Raw genomic sequence first — 22,334 nt, 5'->3', positions numbered from 1 at the left:
AAATTCAAAAATGCAAAGTGTTAGCAGTTTGAAAAATCAAGAATAATACCAGAATTAATAATAAGTATTGCTAAATGCTGGACGAGTTTCACGCCTTGACCTGCAAATGGAACCTGAAGGATTTTTTTTTTTTTTAAACTAAGAATGAACCGTAATGAAACATCGCCAATCAGATATATAGGCCTTATATTTAATGACTTATTTAATAACAATAGCAGCATAAGATCCTTTGTAAAAGGCCTTTCAATTTTTGACGAGCACCAGACTGTGGCTTCATGACTCTATTCAACATTTTTGAAATTACAACCGCTACTTTTGTCAGCTTTCAAAAGACATCATAATAAAAGTGTTGTTTTACCTCCTCCTTTTAATTCATTTTACAATTACATTATTCAGTTCGGAATCCGTCCCTTTGCGCCACCTGGCAGTAGTTTCACGAATGAATTTAACCTTGTGACTGATGCCTTGGCGGTAATGGTACGCGAGGCGGTAGGTACGCGAGGCGGTAGTACCCAAATGGTGCTACAGTAGGTATTAACAAAATGAGCTTTCACAACCAAAATGAGCTTTTTGCTGCTGCGAATACAAATACATTTTTCATTTATATTTTAAAATTCCTTTAATAAAACATCATGCATTTTTGTCAAGCACATACTTTAATATTCGTTACCTATCCTTTATTTTGACAGATAACTTCTTGGAAAAAAAAAAGTAATCTGTCTGTACACTGATTAAGAAATTGTTGTGTGTTTTATAATTTTTTTCCTTTATTTTAGTAAAACGTGAGGCACTGTATAATTTCACTTCCGTTATTTAAAGCCTCATTAAAACAAGAAACAAATAAATTAAACCTGCAGGATTTAGCTAAATCATTTAAACACTAAAGAATGGGCCAGTTAATACAAAGCGTCCTCACGTTTAAACTCAAGTTCTCTCATTGGATAAGCAAAATGCTGCGATGTAAAAATGGCTTCATTAGTGATTGCTTCAGTGATTTTTAAGAGAGTCCTCTTTACTTGCTTTTCATACAATTTAAGTAAAGTTTACAAAAAAAAAAAATGCAGCTGCGCTTTAGAAATACAGGTGTGTGTATCATATTCCTTAAAATATTAGAGTGCAACATTTACTTATGCCACTTTATGATTAACTGAGTCATGACATTCTTATTGTTATTTGTCTACATATTTTATCTTCCTTCCCAAATCTTGTTTTTGGACTTTTTTATTTTTGGATAATTGCATGTAAAAAAATTACTTTGTAATGCATATGCAAAATGTGAAATGGCTATCTTATTCACAGTCTATAGCATTTTATAATTATTTGTACAATAATATTTAACTTAACCCTCTGAGGTCTAGGGGGATTTGGGGGCCTGGAGAAGTTTTGACATCCCCTGACTTTTGTACTTTTTTTCCACTTGCTTATAAATGGGCCATGGCCGTCTAATAACACTGTAATCAGTACAAAATGGAGCTACAATATTATGTAAATAGCATGTATATACATGATTGTTTATTAAGAGAAAATGATGTTTATGCATTGGTTAGTAAAAGACTACAATTTTGAAGTCACTGAAATAAGATTATAAAACACCTAGAGAACATTTGTTCACAAAATTGTCAAACCTGGAGCTTGTAGCCTAGAATTTTTGTGTAACAATCAGTCCATTGAAGGCGAGTGTAGATGAACCCAAGTTATTTACAAAGGTGTAATCCAAAATCCAAACAATAATCCAAACAAGATACACAGACTTGACTAGAACAGACTGTAGATGAACCCAGGATTTTGATCGGCATGAACAGACTTGACGAACAGACTTGACGCGGCATGAACAGACTAGACTCACCAACAGCAGGTTGCAATATTATGTTAATACACGACAAGAGACAATGGCAAAAACATGACTACTTATACAAACAATGAGAACAGGACCTGGAGGGTGGAGCAATGGCGGGCCTGGGGCTAGGAGCAGTGGTGGATCCGGATCATGAGGCAATGACAGACCATGGAGCAGAGGGAGACCTAGGCCATGGAGCAGAGCCAGACCATGGAACAGAGGGGGACCTGGGCCGTGGAGCAGTGACGGACCATAAAACAGAGGGGGACATGGGCTGTGGAGCAGATCCAGAGCAATATGGAGGGCAGCCTAGCTGGGAGCCATGGCGGCAGGCCTAGCTGGGAGACATGATGTGCAGGCCTAGCGGGGAGCCATGGCGGTGCTGGCAGAGCGGGTGGCTAGGCGGTGCCCTCAAGAGAGCAGGAAGCCATGGTGGAGCCGGAACTAAGGACAGACCCACTTGGCTGTTACAGGACAGGCAGTGAGTCTCCACATGGAGCCGCCTCGTGGCCGCGCCGTGAAAGGACAGGCAGAAAGTTCATGAATGGCCTTTTTGGCCATAGCGGGACAGAGTTCATGAACTGCCTCATGGTCGCGGACAGGACAGGCAGAGTTCAGGGATGGCCCCCCTGGCCGGTGACAGGACAGGCAGGTGAAAGCCTCATGGACGGGCCTCCCATGGTCATGGCAGGACAGGCAGAGAGTTTGTGGATGGCCTCCTTGGCTGTGACAGGGCAGGCAGAGAGCTCAGGGACGGCCTCCTTGGCCATGGCAGGACAAGCAGAGAGTTCGTGGATGGCCTCCTTGGCCACGGCAGGACAGGCAGAGAGTTTGAAGGTGGGCGCCACCACCTCGGGAGGTTCTGCAGTGGGGAAGCCGTGCCTCCCTCTGGAGATTCTGCAGTGGACGCCGCTGCCCTGGGGGCCACTGGAGGAATTCAGGCCAGGAGAAGCCTCAGGAGCAGACTCGCGGACCAAAGTTCTGAGTGCAGCGGCAGCCCACACGCCAAATGGCGGACTGCCATTACTAGAAGTACTGAGGCCACGGGAACAGTCTCCCCAGTGACTGCCAAGATTCCTGACGAGACTCAGGCGCAGGCCATCTCTTTGCCGGGACTCAGGGCGCGGTTGGCCATCTTGGCCTGGACTCAGGCCTGCCGGCCATCTGTGTGAAGGTCTCTGATCGACAGGCATGTCGTGGCGGACCTGGAAATGGCAGCCATGTCGCGGGTGGGGACTCTGGAATGGCGGCCATGTCGGCGGGACCCCTGGAATGGCGGCCATGTCGCATGGTGACCCTGGATGATCAGCTGAGACGGACGTAGGTTCAGGGGAAGTTCAGCTGAGACGCGGACAAGGCTCTGAAGTTCAGCTGAGGCGTGACGAGGCTCTGAAGAGTAGCCATTTTCCCAAGAGACTTTACTGCCATTACTAGAAGTACCAGTGACTGCCAAGACTTGACGAGACTCAGGCGTGGTGGCCATCTTTGCCGGGGACTCAGGCGTGGTTGGCCATCTTGGCCCGGGACTCAGGCCTGCCGGCCATCTTGTGTGAAGGCCCTGGATCGACAGGCATGTCGTGGCGGGACTCTGGAATGGCAGCCATGTCGTGGTGGGACTCTGGAATGGCGGCCATGTCGTGGCGGGACTCTGGAATGGCGGCCATGTCGTGGCGAGACCCTGGATGATCAGCTGAGACGTGACGAGGCTCAGGAAGTTCAGCTGAGACGTGACAAGGCTCTGGAAGTTCAGCTGAGGCGTGACGAGGCTCTGGAAGAGTGCGGGAAGAGACTCAGCCATTTTGCGACAGAGCTCTTGAATAGCGGCCATGTTGTGGAGAATCTCTTGAGAAACGGGCATGATGTGAGTAGGCTCTGGCGTAGCAGGCATGATGTGAACAGGTGCTGGCTTGGCAGACATGACGTGAGCAAACCCTGGCATGTGGTGAGCAGGTCCTGGAATCGTGGATAATCTCTTGAGAAATCCAAAAACAATAATCCAAACAAGATACACAGACTTGACTAGAAATCAGATTTAATAAGCAGAACAGAGATTTGACGTGGCATGAACAGATTCTGATTTAAATAGACTTGACGTGGCATGAACAGACTAGACTCACCATCAGCAGGTTGCAACATTATAAGTTAATACACCTATACACGACAAGAGACAATGGCAAAAACATGACTACTTATACAAACAATGAGAACAGGACCTGGAGCACCAGCGGGGCCTTGGGGGCTTAGGAGCAGTGGTGGATCCTCGATCATGAGGCAAATGACACAGACCATGGAGCGGAGGAGGACTCCAGGCCATGGAGCAGAGCCCAGACCATGGAACAGAGGGGGACCCAGGGCCGTGGGAGCAGTGACGGACTATAAAACAGAGGGGGGATAAGGGGCTGTGGAGCAGATCCAGAGTAATATGGAGCCATGGGCGTGGCAGGCCTAGCGGGGAGCCACATGGCGTGAGCTCCTGGGCTGGGAGACATGGCTGTGCAGGCTCAGCGGGAGCCATGGCATGCAAGCGGGGCAGAGCTGTGGGTGGGCTAGGGGCGCAGCTCCGCGTGAGAGCAGGGTGGGGCCATGGTGGAGCGGAATCCATGGATGAGACCACTTGGCTGTTACAGGACAGGCAGTGTGCTCATGATGCCTCTGCGGGCCGGGAAAGGACAGGGCAGAAAGTTCAAGGAATGGCCTTTTCGCCATAGCTGGATTGACACAGCTCAATGAATCAGCTCCTCTATGGACGCGGATGGTGATTATGGGGTAGAGAGTTCAGTACGGGCCCTCTGGGCCGTGACAGAGGACAGGCAGAAAGTTCATGGACGGCCTCCATGGTCATGGCAGGACAGGCAGAGAGTTTGTGGATGGCCTCCTTGGCTGTGACAGGGCAGGCAGAGAGCTCAGGGACGGCCTCCCTTGGCCATGGCAGGACAAGCAGAGAGCCTGTGGATAGCCCTCCCTGGCCACGGGCAGGACAGGCAGAGAGTTTGAAGGTGGGGCGCCACTCACCTCGGGAGGTCTCCCCCCAGCGGGAAGCCGCCCTCTGAGATTCCTGCAGTGGACGCCATTGCCTCTGGGGCCACTGGAGTGAATTCAGGGCCAGGAGAAGCTCCCCAGGAGCAGACTCAGTGGACCAAAAAAAAGTCTCTGAGGCAGCGTGCAGCCCACATCGCCAAAATGGCGACTGCTATTACTAGAAGTACTGAGGCCACGGGAACAGTCTCAGTGACTGCCAAGACTTGACGAGAGACTCAGGCGCGTGGTGGCCATCTTCTGCCGGGACTCAGGCGTGGTTGGCCATCTGGCCTGGGACTGGAAGCCTGCCGGCCATCTTGTGTGAAGGCCCTGGATCGAGCAGGCAAGTCGTGGGCGGGACTCTGGAATGGCAGCCAGGTCAGGTGGGACTCTGGAATGGCGGCCATGTCGTATGGGACTCTGGAATGGCGGCCATGTCGTATGCGAAGACCCTGGATGATCAGCTGAGACGGATCGGAGGCTCAGGAAGTTCAGCTGAGACGGACAAGGCTCTGGAAGTTCAGCTGAGGCGCGATCGAGGCTCTGGAAGAGTAGCCATTTTCCGAAGAGACTCTTGAGTGGCAGCCATTTTGCGACGGAGCTCTTGAATAGCGGCCATGTTGTGGAGAATCTCTTAAGAAACGGGCATGATGTGAGTAGGTTCTGGTGTAGCAGGCAGGATGTGAACAGGTGCTGGCTTGGCAGGCATTTCGTGAGCAAACCCTGGCATGTGGTGAGCAGGTCCTGGAATCACGGACATGACATGAGCAGACTCTGGCTTGGCAGGCATGGTAGCTACTGCAGGATTGCAGTGTTCCTCATCCACAATCCCCACAGTAAATGATGAACCAGCCAGCAATAGAGCTTGGTTCAATATATTCCTCTAGTGACCAACAAATCTTTCTCCCAGGCAACTGAGAACGAATAGGTTCATTTAAACCTATTCGAAAAATGTCTTCAAGCGCAACGACACTAAAAGCCACAAGATGACATTAAACCACAAAAAGTCCTCCACATAGTCCTCAATGGCCTGATTACCATGACGAAAGGCAGAGGAGGCGGAAACTGCTAGGGTTCATGGTTGGCGGTCGGTATTCTGTAACGACCAGTCCACTGAAGGCGAGGTGGTAGATGAACCCAAAGTGCAAGTTATTACAAAGTGTGACACCAAAAATTCAAACACTAAACAAAGCTGACTTGAACAGAAGTGGGCATGCAACAGACGGACTCACGACAGCAGGTTACAAACATACGTTAATACACGACCAGGGTAATGACAAGACTGACTACATTATAACAGACAATGATGGTCACCGACAGCAGGTTGCAATATTACGTTAATACACGACAAGAGACAATGGCAAAAACATGACTACTTATACAAACAATGAGGGTCACATGACAAGAACAAAGCAATTGGAAAAATGAACAAGAGGAACCAATAGCAAGACAACAAGAGGGCAAGGGAAGCATGACACAAACAGCATAAATCAAACTACAAAATAAAAGACATGAAAACAAGAACATGAAACAAAACCCCAAAACAAACATTACATTTTGCTTCAAAATGATGTTAAAATCATCTTGTTTACTCACTGACAGAAAACAATAGATTAATTTAAATTTTCTAAGACACTTTTTGTTTCAAAAGGGCATATGGCAGTAGTACGCCAACTATCATGAATATGTGTGTGATTCACACCTGAGAAGACAAAGACCCGCATAATGAGCTGCATAATGAGCCTTTCAGGCAGGTGTGTGAGAGGGAAGAGAGGGAAGGGAAGAGTTACAAGAAAGAATGTGAGGAAAAAAATAAATGTATATATTTTTATGTTTGTAGTTTATTTAGAATACATTTAATTATCCCACAAAATAACTTGAGATTCACTTGCGAGTGCAGTTAAACAGTTTATTAGGAACAATCAAAGCTGACATTCAAAGCTAAATTTTTAGCATCATTACTCCAGTCACACGATCCTTCAGAAATAATTCTAATATTCTGATTTGCTACTCAAAAAATATTTATTATTATTATTAATAATAATAATAATAATAATAATAATTTTGAAAATAGATGTTTTTTTTATTAATTGAAAGAACAGCATCATTTCTAACATGATTATTGTATTTATCATCACTGGTGTGCTAAATAAGTTTTTTTAATATATATATATACTGACTCCCAGATTTTAAATGGTATAGTGTATATTGTTACACTTGGAGTAAGACTGGAGTAATGATGCTGAAAATTTAGTTTTGATCACAGGAATAAATTAAATTTTAAAATATATTCAAATAGAAAGCAGTTATTTTATATGGTAAAAATGTTTCACAATATTAATGCTTTAGCAAATGCAACTTTCTGTATTTTGGATCCAATAAATGCAGGCTATATATATAAATGAACGTCACATACCTTGCATTTCCAAAATGTATATTGTTTATGTTCTCTGAAGGGCATACTTTTTTGAAGAGACTTTGAAGAGATGGGAGTGTTTTCTGTATTTTTCTTGTAGCTGTGTTCCAGGTTCCTGAGTGGGCTGCTTATTTGCATTGGCTCGCTTTGCAACAGGTTATTATTTATCTGAAATAAAAAAGTAAGCATGCTGTTTACGCAAATAAACTGCATTATTAACATTATTGTGACGGTCACTGATACTATTAGTCATTTATAGGAAAAAAATAACACAATTACCACATAGCACATTTATTGTCAGTGATATTTACAGCTTACTTGATACACTTTTTTTTTTTTTTTTTTTTTTTTACCATTGCAAACACCAGTGACGGGGTATAACACATTAAAAATATTTACACAAGAGCAGATATTGATGAACAGAAGCTTAGTTACATTCTTGAAAACACAAGCATGCTTTGTATGAAGGCCTATACTATATATAGTTATAAAAATATGTGGCTATATTCGTGAACTGAGAATAGCCTATCACAGTTTAATCATTCTTACTGACATTAAGCTAGCAACATTATAACTCATATTACTTTTATATCATATTGCTGTCCATGTTATAGAACATAAAAAAACATCCTGGCATCTTGAAACATTTAGATGATGTGAATGAAACGTCATAATGTTTCACCTGATTATACATTTAGTCAGGAATTATAGTCTGGAAAAAGTCTAACTAGTAAAATGTGTACAAGTTATATGAAAACTAATACAAGTAGATTAATAATAAAAAAGACTTACTCATGTTTATATCTGCTGGTTCAAGCCGCTTCGTTCTTCTTTCTGAGGTAATCCACATCTTATTCCTCTCAGCGGTCTTACTGAGGTGAATTATGTCTTATTCCTCTCAGCGCGAAGCAAACAGTAACAATTAAAATTAAAGCTGCAAGCAGTGATGAAAGGGCCCTCGCACCTGGGCTCACCACCACCCGGTGGCCATAGGAGTGGCCTTTAGATGTGTTCATGCCAGGACTCTTATAAAACGTGTGAAGTTTGGGGCAGATTAGGCATTGTATGCATGAGTTACAACAACTTCCTGTTTCATAGTATTAATAGCATTGTTTAACACATAGTAAGTGTTTCTAGCATGTTTGAGAATATATCTAGCATGATTAGCACACAATGGCATATTTTACTGTGTTGCTAATAGTGCATAAGTGTAAAACATGTTACTTCATGTTGCCAGTAGGTGGCGCTATAACTATAACCAAATATGAGGATGTAGATATCTTCAGGCCAGGACTCTAATCAAACTTGTGAAGTTTGAGGCAGATTGGACATTATAAGCACGAGTTACAGTAATGTTCTGCAACACTGCATTAATAGCATGCTTTAACACTGAGCTAAGTGTTGCTAGCATGTTTTAGCATGCTTCTAGAATTTTGCCAGCCTATTTAACACTTGTTGATGCCTTTTATTATTTTGCAAGCAGTCCATAACAATGTTACACATGACACTTCCTGTTGCCAGCAGGTTGCGCTATGACTATAACCAAACACGGGCATGTTGATGTGTTCAGGACAGGACTCTTGTCAAATAAGTGAAGTTTGGGGCAGATCGGACATTGCTAGCCTGAGTTACAGCAACTTCCTTTTTCACTCCATTATTAGCATGCTTTAACACTTAGCTAAGTGCTACTAGCATATTTTAACCCTTTAGCGCGTACGATCTCACCGGTGTGATCAGTCTTGGCTGGTCCCTGAAGCATACGATCACACCGGTGTGATTAGAACTTTCAGTGCATCACATTATCAACTGCTAAATTTAAATCCACTTTCGCGCTTTGGCTTGCGCAGAGCCAGATCGGATGCGCTGAGCGCTGGACATATTATCACAAATATTCAGTGTTTTCAACCATATAATGGTTATTTTAGGTTTCAGATATTTAAAAACACATAAGTACTAACAAAACCATACATTTACAGTTTGTAAAATACACGCTGATGTCTATGGAAACAGGAATAATGACCCTTACAAATATAATTTGACTACATGTTTTTATTGATAAAGTTTTTAAAGCATTTTATACACGTTTGCATAAATTCTACTTTCAGAACGGTCCGTAATGGAGAGATGCCTTAACATTGATTTTTCCTCTAAAACGCAAAAATGAAAATTTAAATAAGATTGATATTTTATGTTTTGAGAATGGCCAACCCTTCTCCATTCTGCAGATATTGTTGCTTCTGGTTTGTGCATTGTAAATCACAGAAAGTCTACAAAATATATTGTCTCCCAAAAATTCAGGTCTTTTTTGTCACGTCCATAATGCATGTGTATTTCCCAAAAACACATTCATAGGCGGTACTTTACTGATGTCTGGACTCTATTTGGAATTTAGAAAAACATAAAGAAATGGTTCAGTATATTGATAATGAATAGGCTACATTCTGTGAGAATTTATATTTCACACTCTAAAAAAATATTGTTTGGACGCAACAAAATTAAATTAACACAACAGTTTGCATCGTTTTTTTTTTTTTTTTTTTTAGTTAAGGCTACTTTTTCTGAAATTAAGTTATAATAACTAATAAACTATATTATGCTATACAGTAGTCAACATTTGAAGTGGATCAAAACTTTTATTCAAAGTTGAAGAAAGCAAAATGTGTTCTTGTGTCCCATCAGTAATGAATTGCCCAGTAATGAAACTAAATATAATTAGGTCTACATGATGTCTCGGGACAGTTTCTTATTACTGAAATATATTTTTACATTTGTATTGCCAAAACAACTGCAGCGTTGCCGCGTACAATTAAAACAGTGCAAAACTGAAAATAGTAGCTACGAAGCAACAAGAACAAAAGTTTTTGTCTCTTTGACAGATTTATCTTCTCTTTTGCCAGTTTCTTTGTCTCTCTCTCTCAGAGGCACTTCATCTCTCCTGAGGGAAAAAAAAAATTGTATGTAATACTCTGTATGCAGTTGCAAAAATGACAAAAGCCAAACCGAACGAGGCATTTGTTTTACTTTGCCTAAACCTGCTCTACAATTTTGAAACCCTCATAAGACACTGTCCATATGAAGGAGCAAGAGATTCACACCTTTATTTCAACCCCCACAAGCTATACAGAACTACCCCCAAACCCAGCCCGATCTCATGGCAATTCATACATATTTTACGAGGTGGCTACCTCCTCCAGCTGAACCAGTTTTGATCGCATTAGATAAGTGCAATACATCAATCGAATCTGTAAAGGGTCTACTTTTTTTTTTTATACAGACATATAATAACAACAAAACTTTTGTGCACTTATAAAATAAAGATAACAAACAAGGAGTGCTGTCTGCAGCCTTTGTCTGCGCTGATCTTCAGTTACAAATGCGTCATTAAAATGAACTTTAACTCAGTGAATACTCAACGAAGAGATATGAGAGATATCTATAGAAAGCCTGACATGTCTACTTTTAAACTAAACAAGTGCTGCTGAAAAACAAATATTCTGTGATAAAGTAATCCATATGAAAACAACGCGATGTCCGCTTTTTTCACGCCTCCCTTTCATTATCTTCTAATGCGACCGCCTTCACGCAATGAGCCGCCAGCTTTTGAGATTCAAATGTTTCACTGAAGCGCTTTTTGAATACGCCACACAACAGAAGACAACGAGCGAGACTGTTCTTCAAGTTTTTATTATTTTACTGTTTGCTTCACATGAGAGGAATAAGACATAATTCACCCCAAAAAGATGTGATGTGGTTGAGGATTTGAGATTTGGATTTCCTCAGAAAAAGAATGAAGCACTTTATTCAGCAGAGATCATAAACATGAGTAAGTCTCTTTTTATTTATTTATATACTTTGTACTAGTTTTCACATAACGCAAACATTTTACTAGTTAGACTTTTTCCAAAGACTTTTTCCAAACTATAATTCCTGACTAAATGTATAATCAAGTGAAATATTATGAAGTTTCAATAACAATATACACTACTATACCATTCAAAAGCTTGATGATGTAAATAATATAAATGTAACAATAAATGTAACTGTAACAAATGTAACAAACATTGCTGTTCTTTCAATTTATCCCCTAAAAAAACCTGAAAAAAAATATTCTCAGCTCTTTCAAACATTAATAATAATAATAATAATAATAATAATAATAATAATGATAATAATAACAATATTTTTTTTTTTTTTTGTAAAAAAAGATTGTTAAAAGGATTTCTGAAGGATTGTGTGACTGGAGTAATGATGCAAAAATTCAGTTTGAAAGTCAGCTTTGATTGTTCCTAATAAACTGTTTAACTGCACTAACAAGTGAATATTAAATTATGTTGTGGGATAATTAAATATATTCTAAATAAACTACAAACATAAAATTATATACATTTATTTTGTCCTCACATTCTTTCTTGTAACTCATCCCTCTCAGTGACACAGCTGACTGAATGGCTCATTATGCAGCCTCATTATGCAGGCCTTTGTCTTCTTCAGGTGTGTGAATTCATGATAGTTGACGCCACTCGCGATATGACTTTTACCAACAAAAAGTGTCTTAGAAAATTTAAATCAATATATTGTTTTCTGTAAGTGAGTAAACAAGATGATTTTCTACATCATTTAGAAAAAAAAAATTTAGGCTACAAGCTCCAGTTCTCAAAATTCCTGGGAACCAATTTTCTGTATGTGTTTTATTGCCTTATTCAAGTGATTTAACATTTTTAGTTTTTCACTAACCACGATAACATTTTTTTTTTCAAAAACACAATCATGTACATACATGCTGCTCACATATTATTATAGCCCAGTTTGTGCTGATTACAGTGAGATTAGACTTTAGCCATTTAGATATTTATAAGAAACTGAAAAAGCACAAAATGTCAGGCGAAAATCATTGTTATTTGTGAACGAGGGCGCTTGAGAGGAAGGCTTTAAGACCAAGCGGAATCCTCTGCCAGCTGCTCCCGCTTCACAGTCCGCATTTTGATTTTACAAAATCAGTTTGGGCGAATGCAACTTATTGATCATGAGTCCAACATTTAGCAAGGCAGGAAAACATTCAGTCTACCTGAAGGAAGATGTATTTCATTGTAAGTTAATGCTGTTAAATAAAGGGTTAAAAAAAATAGTGTAGGCTATTCTAAAACTTGGACCTCATTATACTGAAGTACAAATCCAAACAACAGAAGCAGCCTACACTCTCTAAGTGTTCTTTCATTGAAAAGTATGAATTTTATTTATTCATCGGCTATATGGTTGAAATAATATAGTTCAAAACTTTAGGTGCCATTGTTTAAAAAAATGCTTTATTGACTAATGTTTCATAGACCTTCAGTTGTCTTGCTTTAAAATTCCATGCCATTTGTAGACACACGTATGGAACTGGTAGAACCAACAAACAAGAGCTGTTTAGACTGCGCTTTTTGAAGGCAGGATAATTGGGGAAGAACGAGACACACCTGGGATCACATTAACACAATCAATGAAAGACAAAATGGGTCACAGGGGCAAAAATACACACAGACAAGTCCATTATCCTGACAGTGTGTGTGTGTGTGTGTGTGTGTGTGTGTGTGTGTGTGTGTATGTATTAAACTATGATGTACAATTATGTTTAATTTACTGCAATTACAAAATTTGGAGTATAATGAAGTGAGGTGTGGGCAAGTATGGTAACCCATACTTGAAATTTGTGTTCTGCATTAATCCCATCCAAGTGCAAACACAGTTAAAAAGTGATGCTATATAGCACATTAACCACCCCAAAGAACTGCTGAAGAACCACTGAAGAACCATACAGGAGCTTAACAGGTTCTTTATACAGTAGTGGTGCTATATAGCACCTCAACCTCCCCAAAGAACTGCTGAAGAACCACTGAAGAACCATTTTTTTATAGTGTACAACAAATTATAGAATGTGAATACACTGACAAGCTGTTTATTTTCAGGCTCAGTAACTGTGCACTAACAGAGGAAAGCTGTTCAGCTCTTGCTTCAGTTCTCAGTTCAGACTCCAGCAGTCTGAAAGCTCTTGATCTGAGCAATAATACTCTGCAGGATTCAGGAGTGAAGCTACTCTCTGATGGACTGAAAGAGAACTGTAAGCTAGAGAAACTCAGGTGAGTTGATGTTTCTTTCTTCATATCTACTCTTTCCCTGCCAATTAATTTTCACAAAAAAATAAATAAATCATGGTAATTTGAATATTTTGTGTGTGAATATCAAACAACAGAGATTCTGCTTTTTAACCAAATAAAAAAAGAAATCATTGCATTCTGCATGATGCATTCTGTTTTTATCACTTCAAATCAAAAAGCAAACAGTTTGAACAGAATCCTGTTCATTAAATCATACGACTGATTTATTTAATGAACAATGTTTAATGATCACCTTTTTGGGGGGGTCTGCTTACATATTCTATCGCTTGTTTCTGCTTCATCATCATGCTTTGATACAGATGTTAAATAATCTTTGAGAAGATGTTTAATAGTGCCTCCTACTGTATAACAGTGAAAACATAGAAAGCCAAAAAATTCTGTCAATAGCAGGGAAGAGTTGTCTCATAAATAATAGAAAATCCCAACAATGGTGAGGATGGAGTTAACGATCTTTGGCTTGAAAACAATTTTTTCAATTTGTTTGTATAAGGAACTAAGAGGAATTAACATTTATTGTTCAGTACATTTCTAGACTAATGGATTAATTATCACAATGGACTATTTTCATTCCTGATTTAGACTCTCAGACTGCAGTATCACTGAAGAAGGTTATACAGCTCTGGCTTCAGCTCTGAGATCAAACCCTTCACACCTGATAAAGCTGGATCTCACAGGAAATGATCCTGGACAATCAGGAGTGAAGCAGCTCATTGATTTACAACATGATCCAAACTGTCAACTAAAGACACTGTTGAGGTGAGATGTGATGAACTAATAAAAATATATAAAATGCAAATGAATAAATTACAGAAATATTATTTAGAACACATTCTGCTTACACCAAGTTTTTTTCAATCAAATTTAATTTGCTTCACCTTCTCATCTGCAGATTTTTGGGTCCTGCTGCATATGAAGCATGTCAGTATGTGGCTAGAGTTGTGGATGAAAACCCATTACTTCTGAGAGAGCTGAATCTGAGTAAACATAAACTAAACTTAAAGCTGCTCGCTCCTCTATTGCAGGATAAACACTGTAAACTGAACATACTGGTGTAAGTTTTACCACTATGATGTTACATTTTAGTTAATATAGAAACTGTTGCTGAGTGTTTTTTTGTTTTTATTTTTTTATTTGATGATTGAATTACCTTATGTTGCTTTTATAATATTATCATCATCCATTGTCATGTATAATACATGTAATATTAAAAGTAGGGTCTAAATCTTTTCTCTTTATTCAGTCTGAATAACAGCTCTATCAAAGATGAAGATTGTAGTGTTCTGGCTAAGGCTTTAAATTCAAACCCTTCAAATTTGAAAGAGCTGGATTTGACTGGGACTAAACTCAGAGACTCAGGAATGAAGATCTTCTCGACTCTGTTTAAGAACAAACAATGTAGACTGGAAAAGCTTAAGTAAGTAAATCTAAACATAGAACAAATGGCTAGTGCTACAAAACAAGGGATTTATGAAAATCTCATTAGTGAATAAAAGTTGTGTGCATAGCTAAGACTGTTTTCTCTTTTCTGTTCTCTGTTCCACAGGTTTAATTGTATCTGTATTTCAAAAGAAGGTTGTGCTGCTCTCACTGCAGCATTTAATTCAAACCCCTCAAACCTGAAAGAGATGGATCTGAGTGAGAATCAACTAAGAGACCCTGGAGTAACAGAAATCTCCACTCTTCTGGGAAATTCACAATGCACACTAAAGATACTCAGGTATGCATGAAAGCCCTTGAGCTAAGAAATCCCTTAGTTAGAAGACTAAGGGTAACCTTAGTGAAACTTGGATTGCAATTAAGAATCCTAAGGGTCAACTTAAGGAACCTTAAGGCTGTCATTAAGTATTCTCCTTTATTATTTAAGTGTTCCCTCAAGTGTTGCTACAAAGTCAACCATTTCACCTTAATAAATTTAAGAGACCAAAAGCTCCCTTATGTCATCTTAAATGCAGTGGCTGATTTTATGTTAACTGAAGAGGAGGAAGTACCAAGCCAAATATTTAATTATTGAAATATGTACAATTGTAATGATCATTACACAATTATTTAGAGAGTATCGGATTTGCCATAAGTAATCCTTCGTCTCACCACTGTCCAGTTTTATGTTTTCTGTGCTCTTGGTATTCTCCATAACAGAAATATATTTGTACAACTTGTGTTGTCTTGTTGAGTTCTGTTTATTGTGAGGTGTAGTAACTAGAGTAGCCATAGTGCCCATTGCCGTATGTTGCCAGAAACTACGGTGAAACACTTAAACAAGTAAGAGTGACAGTTAAGAAGTTTGTTGCAACACTCTTAATGAAATCCCTTGCCTCAGGGATTTTTTCCCCCTCAGGGATACCCTTAAGACAAAATAGGACTTTCATGCAACCGACACCTGGTAATTAAACTTTGATATTATTCAATGATTAGTTAATATATTTGGTTGTTTTTGTCTTCCTCTAGAATGTCAAACTGCAGTATCACAGAGGAAGGTTATAAAGCTCTGGCTTCAGCTTTAAGATCAAACCCTTTACACCTGATAGAGCTGGATCTCACAGGAAATGATCCTGGACAATCAGGGGTGGAGCAGCTGCTCTGGCTTCAGCTTTAAGATCAAACCCTTTACACCTGATAGAGCTGGATCTCACACGGTTTATAAAATAACATATTAATTCCTGCAAATTATACAAGATGGCTAAAAACAGAAATATCAAAACATTATTGCAATATATTGCATAAAAGCATGATGAAATGATAACAGGCACTTAGCCGCAAAAGCTATTTCTTTTATAAGTTTAGTAGTGAATTGAATTTAACTTGTTTTATCTTCTCTTCTGCAGGTTTTTGGGTCCTGATGCAGTTAAAGCCTGTCAGTATGTGACTGGAATTGTGGGTAAAAACCCGTTACTCCTGAGAGAGCTGAATCTGAGTGGATGTGAACTAGGAGACACACGAGTGAATCAGATCACTGCTCTACTGCAGGATAAACACTGTAAACTCAACACACTGATGTGAGTATTTTACTTTGTTTTATATGCAAACAATCTGTAGATATTTTATAGTCTGTTAAAATACAGTCATTGTTGTTCTTTAAAGTACTTGACAGCTAAGGTTAGTTGAGCCATCATATAGATTTATTCATTCTTCTGATTTGTAGTTGTGTTTTGGTTGAAATTAACTGAATAATGTTTCCCGTCTTTGTTTTCTGTCTCTGCAGGCTGAATAATAACAGCATTACAGCAGAAGGTTGTGCTGCTCTGACATCAGCATTTAATTCTCAATTCTTTAAAACTTGAAGGGGTGTGTATTGGTGGAAATAAACTAGAAAACTCAGGAACAAAGAAGATCTGTCCTCTGTTGAAAAATGCACAATGCAGATTAAAGAAACTGAAGTGTGTATTTTCATTTGTCTACAGTACACCTCAGCATGTTAATACACATTTGGAAATGTCCATTTGATTAGATTAACTGAAAAATCAAGACCACGGATGCTTAAATTTCTGTTTTTTTTTATTTTCAACACAGTCTAACAATCTGTACATGTATCTATATTTTTTTTATATTGTACTAAATACTGAAACTGATTTTTAAATATGTAAATGTGATTAAGTTCATGTAGTTTCAATTAGTAGTTTGTCAGAAGTTATTTATAAGGCTGGTACTTGATAAGTTGTTTTCCAACAAAGTCTAAACAGTGTTGTTTTTTCATAGATTGTCAGACTGCAGCATTACAGAAGAAGGTTACAAAGCTCTTGTTTGATTTATGTGATGAGATCATTAACATTTGATAGTGATGGATCTGGATATGAAATGAAATGATCCTGGACAATCAGGAGTGAAAGAGCTTCTTGATGTACAAAAGGATCCAAACTGTAAACTAATACTGAGGTGAGACCTGATGACATAATACTAAAATGACAGTCTAATTATGGATTGTCTGCAACCAAGGTTATTATAGTTTTGCATTTTTAAATTAGTTTTATTTTAATATCGTTTTCAAATTTGCTGTAAAATTCAGTTTAGTTTTTATTAGTTTCATTAATGTTGTTAGTTTTAATTATTTTTTTTATTTTAAACTAAATACATTTTTATTTAGTTTTTATATAGTTTATTTTCAGTTTTAGTTTCAGTTTTAATTAAAGTTTAGCAGTATTAACAGATCATTATTTAGCCTTAGTGAGGCAAACGTCTAGCAACACAAAATTAACACATGCTAAGATTGATTAAATGGTAAAATTATACAAATATAGCTACGCTAAAATGAAGCAGTCAAGCCTTTTTACTAAATAAATCTAAAAAAATTTGTACTTAATGTCATATTTAATGATGTGTATCGAGATATTGAATATGACAATAAATGTAGCCTAATTTGGTTATGATGGTTAGATGTCTTTTCTTATTTAACCATAATCATGATATTGTAACTAGAGCTGCATGATTCTGGATAAATTGAGAATCACAAGTTTTTTTGTCTCAAATAGAGATCACGATTCTCCCACGATTCTGAATTAAACAAAATAATTTGTCACAAAATATTATTGCTGCAGTCTATTTAAAAGTGTTTGATTAATTTGAATGAATTATTAAACATTTTAATATACACTACCAGTCAAAATATTTTGAACAGTAAGATTTTTAATGTTTTTTTAAATAATTCTCTTCTGCTCACCAAGCCTGCATTTATTTGATACAAAATACAGCAAAAGCAGTTATACTGTGAACCATTTTTACTATTTAAAATAACTACTTTCTATTTAAATATATTTTAAAATTGTGATAAGTGATAAAAGCTGAATTTTTAGCATCATTACTCCAGTCTTCAGAGTCACATGATACTTCAGAAATCATTCTAATATACTTGCTCTTTACAAAGTGACAAAGTGACGTGACATACAGCCAAGTATGGTGACCCATACTCAGAATTCTTGCTCTGCATTTAACCCATCCAAAGTGCACACACACAGCAATGAACACATACAATAACACTGTGAACACACCCCCAGAGCAGTGGGCAGCCATTTATGCCAAGGGTGCTCAGGAGCAGTGGGGGTTCGGTGCCTTCTCAAGGGCACCTAAGTCGTGGTATTGCCAGATCGAGACTTGAACCCACAACCCTAGGGTTAGGAGTCAAACTCTCTAACCACTAGGCCACGACTTCCCCCAGAGACATTTATTATTATTATTATTATTATTATTATTATTATTATATTTAAAACACTTGGGTAAATTTTTTCAGGTTCGCTTACACTTGGGTAAATTTTTTTATGTTCGCTTCTCCCCTGCCCTGCCCCCGCTTGACCGTGTTCATATTATTTTAATTGGGTCCCAATACATAATTCAAGGCTTATGGGCCATCAAGGCAGCAGCTGTTTACCCCGCTGCTTAGTCATGACGACGCGAGGAGAAGCTGGCTGCAAATGCATTTTGAACCGCCTGCTCGTTTACAAAGCTTCTGCACATAACGCCACTTTACGCCTGTCTTACTTAATGTATCGCAAATGCTCTAAAGAATGCTGAAGGCCAACAGAAATTAGATATACAGCTCTCTGTTTGCAGCGTGTCAGTCATGCTTGTCAGGAAAGTGAGCGAAACACACAAACATGCATTCTTTATCAAATAATACATCATTAATAGCAGTTCAGTTCCGCAATTTGGTACTATTGCGTTCACATCAGCAGCAAACCGTACTGGAGTTTACATGAACTGCTACCCCAGACCCCACCCTTTAGTGCAGTGGACTCTCAAGGTTAGTACGGTTCACGGGTGCACACCGAGTTCGGAAGACAGCGTTCACATCATCCAAACAAACCGAAATCTGATCTCAATCGAACCCGGGTGCGCACCAAAAGTGCTAGTGTGAAAGCACCCTAAGAAACGTTTTTATTGTTATTATTATTATAATATTTAAAACACTTGGGTAATTTTTTTCAGGATTCTTTGATGAATAGAAAGATCAGCATTCATCTGAAATAAAAAGCTTTTGTAACATTATACACTCTACTATTCAAAAGCTTGAAGTCAGTTTTTTTTTTTTTTTGGGGGGTTCTTAAAATGTATCCTTTTATTTAGCTAGGATCCTTTAAATTTATCAAAAGTGATGATATAGACACTTATAATGTTACAAAAGATTTCTATATCAGATAAATGTTGCTTTAAAATCACAGGAATAAATTACATTTTAAAATATATTCAAATATAAAGTTATTTTAAATAGTAAAAATATTTCACAATTTTACTGTTTTTGCTGTACTTAAGATCAAATAAATGCAGGCTTGGTGAGCAGGTGAGACTTATTAAAAAAAAAAAACATTGACTGGTAGTGTATATGTATTTAAAATATAGTATATTTAATACTCCAATTTAATATTAAAATTATGAAAAAGTTGTTTGAATCAATGATTTAACGACTCACTCATAAACCTACTGGATGAATCAGCGTTTTTGAACGATTTTCCTGAATAAATGATTCATTCAATTATAAATTTTTAAGTCACCGTTCACCACCTAGTGACGAAACAATACAATCAACACAAATATTATGTGGCAGTTACTTTCAAATGCGGATTTGCTCTATTTTGGTTGCACTACCATAGACATCAATGTTTATATCTGAATTATAAACTTTCATCCCAGTATTTCTGTGATAATATGAATGACTGTATGACAGAAATAATACTGTGTAGTTGAAAAGACTGTTTGTGAAGCTGTTTTTTAACCAAACATGGTCACTGCTCTTTCTGTGTGTCAGCATCAGTGCGAACGCAATTTTGAATGATCCGGCAAAACTTTGTTAGGGGTTTAATGGACACGGTAAAATCTAGTACAAGCTAGAAAGGGAAGGAATAAATAAAGAGAAGGAAATGTTTGTTAGGTGTTGACAGTTCACAAAGACTTTAATCTATGTGGGGACCTCACACAGTTTTATGCTCACCATTGGCCAGAGGGTCTTTTGATTGACCACTATGTTCACACCATAGACTGTATAAAAACATGGATGTAGTGCCTGTGACATCACCCGTAGGTTTCTGAAGAGCATTTTTGAAACCCAAAGTGGGCAAAGTCGTCTGTCACCATCTTGGCAGCGCGTCACGTGCGTTACTCTAGGATAGTCAAAAATGGGCAATGAGGCAGTACATGGGTGGAGCTGAGGAGCCTGGTAATGGAAACCACGCCCACCTAGCTCAACAAACAGGCAATCCACCGGTCACTCAAGTGGCCACGCCCTTAATTATGCAGAACTTTAAGGCACACACACACACACAGTTGTCATGAAAGGCAAAATTAGCCATATAGACAAAAAGCACTTTTTTAACCAGGCTATAAACATTTATTTCTGCTGTGAAGTTGGGCATTTTAACATGGGTCATTTAGGTGAAGTTTAATGGAGTGCCATTGAGCTGTGGGCGTCCAGATTTCGAATCCCGGCTTGTGGACCTTTCCCGATCCTGCCCCTCCCCTCTCTCTCCGACTTCACTTCCTGTCACTTCTGCACTGTCCTATACTAATAAAGTGAAAAAACAGCAAAGTTACATTTAGAAAAATATATATCACAACACCCCCCTTTATGGGAGTCACAGCTGAAAATGACCTACCTAACTTAAAATTGTAATAGTTCCTGACTTCAGTGTGCTACACACACAATTTTGGTGACTTTGGAAAGAAGACCCTTTGGGCTTTACTGTCCATCATCCAGAGTTGATAATGCTCAAAAAGATAAAGTTATAGACACTGAAGTGCCTTGAAAAAAATTCTACCACACTGATTTTTTTTTAAATTTCATATAAAAATACATGAAATCAGTCCTGGAGCAATCCAGAAAAGTAATGGGTTGAAAGTCACATGTCTCATGAGTTTCTATTTCAAATCTGAAGAAGATACCATGAAAAATTAGATTCCTGCAACATTTTTTCTGAGACTGTCTAGTCCCCCTCCGCCATTTGAGGGAAAATATTTACCAAATGTATTGAAGGGTTCTACAAACTATTTTAGTCATTAAACATACCACTGCATATTTTTTCAATTATAAAACAATAGACAGAATCTTAGACTTCTTATAAGTGATTTATTTGAGCAATAGAAAAATGCAATAAGAATAATTTGAGTAATAATAAGAAATAAGAAAAAAAGAAAGAATTAACCATGTATGCCAATTACAGTACATCCTGAGATTGCTATAAATACAGCATTTACACTGATAGACACTCAAACAGTCGGTGATCACATGCTGATGGCCTTAATACAGGTGGTAATCATACAGATATGCCATATAGTCAGTAATCACATTCTATTCAGACAGACCGCATTCACACTGATAGCTGTCTATCACACACTGATTATCAGTCATAGAGATGGTAATCATGCAGATACAGCCGCATTCCCCAAAAAACACACATATATGAAAAATGTTGAAGAAAAAAATAAAGAATTATTTGTGCAAAAAGCTGATTGCTAAGTTACGCCCTCATCAGATGACAGGTGTGTCACAGCGTGCATCACGAGAGAGCACCAGGATTCAAATAAACAATATTCTGTTTATCTTTGACTTTTTTTTTTAGTGGATGGTCTCATTCTGTTTGTGACACTGTATGCTACAAAATCATGCTGTTTTTTTACTACCAAGACAGTTTTTTTTTGTGTAGGTTATTCGATAACGGATACTAAAACAATACTGTCCCCGAAGAAATGAGACATAAACAAAGGAATTACCATCCTTTATTACAACGGTATTGCTTCATTGGACTAAAAGAACAATACTGTCCCCGAAGAAATTAGACATAAACAAAGGAATTACCATCCTTTATTACAACGCTGGAGGTTTAGACCCTTTATGAATGATATATATGGTTGTAAAGAATTAATTTTTGTCCCGTTTCATTTAATCTATTTGTAAGCATTGACCGCGTGCAAACAAAAAGGCGGTTCGATG

General features: G+C 38.4%; 2 protein-coding genes across 2 annotated transcripts in view; both read left to right on the top strand.

Annotated features, from left to right (window-relative positions):
- The first annotated feature begins 14,128 nt into the window (after positions 1-14,128).
- LOC109069046 (ribonuclease inhibitor-like) lies at positions 14,129-16,019 on the top strand. Its single transcript, XM_042748362.1, has 5 exons — positions 14,129-14,182; positions 14,316-14,477; positions 14,667-14,840; positions 14,970-15,143; positions 15,872-16,019. Exons 3-5 carry the CDS (start codon positions 14,785-14,787, stop codon positions 16,017-16,019), a joined length of 378 nt encoding a protein of 125 aa, XP_042604296.1. The 5' UTR covers positions 14,129-14,182; positions 14,316-14,477; positions 14,667-14,784.
- A 1,207-nt stretch (positions 16,020-17,226) lies between these two features.
- Positions 17,227-22,334, top strand: part of LOC109064874 (protein NLRC5-like) — a 203,928-nt gene continuing 198,820 nt past the window's right edge. The window contains exon 1 of the mRNA XM_042748361.1: positions 17,227-17,296. The gene's annotated coding sequence lies outside the window, so the exon portion shown is untranslated. The remainder of the gene's footprint in view (positions 17,297-22,334) is intronic.

Source organism: Cyprinus carpio, chromosome B21 (assembly GCF_018340385.1).
Source record: "Cyprinus carpio isolate SPL01 chromosome B21, ASM1834038v1, whole genome shotgun sequence".
NCBI lineage: Eukaryota > Metazoa > Chordata > Actinopteri > Cypriniformes > Cyprinidae > Cyprinus > Cyprinus carpio.
This window is presented reverse-complemented; position numbering and strand designations above follow the sequence as displayed.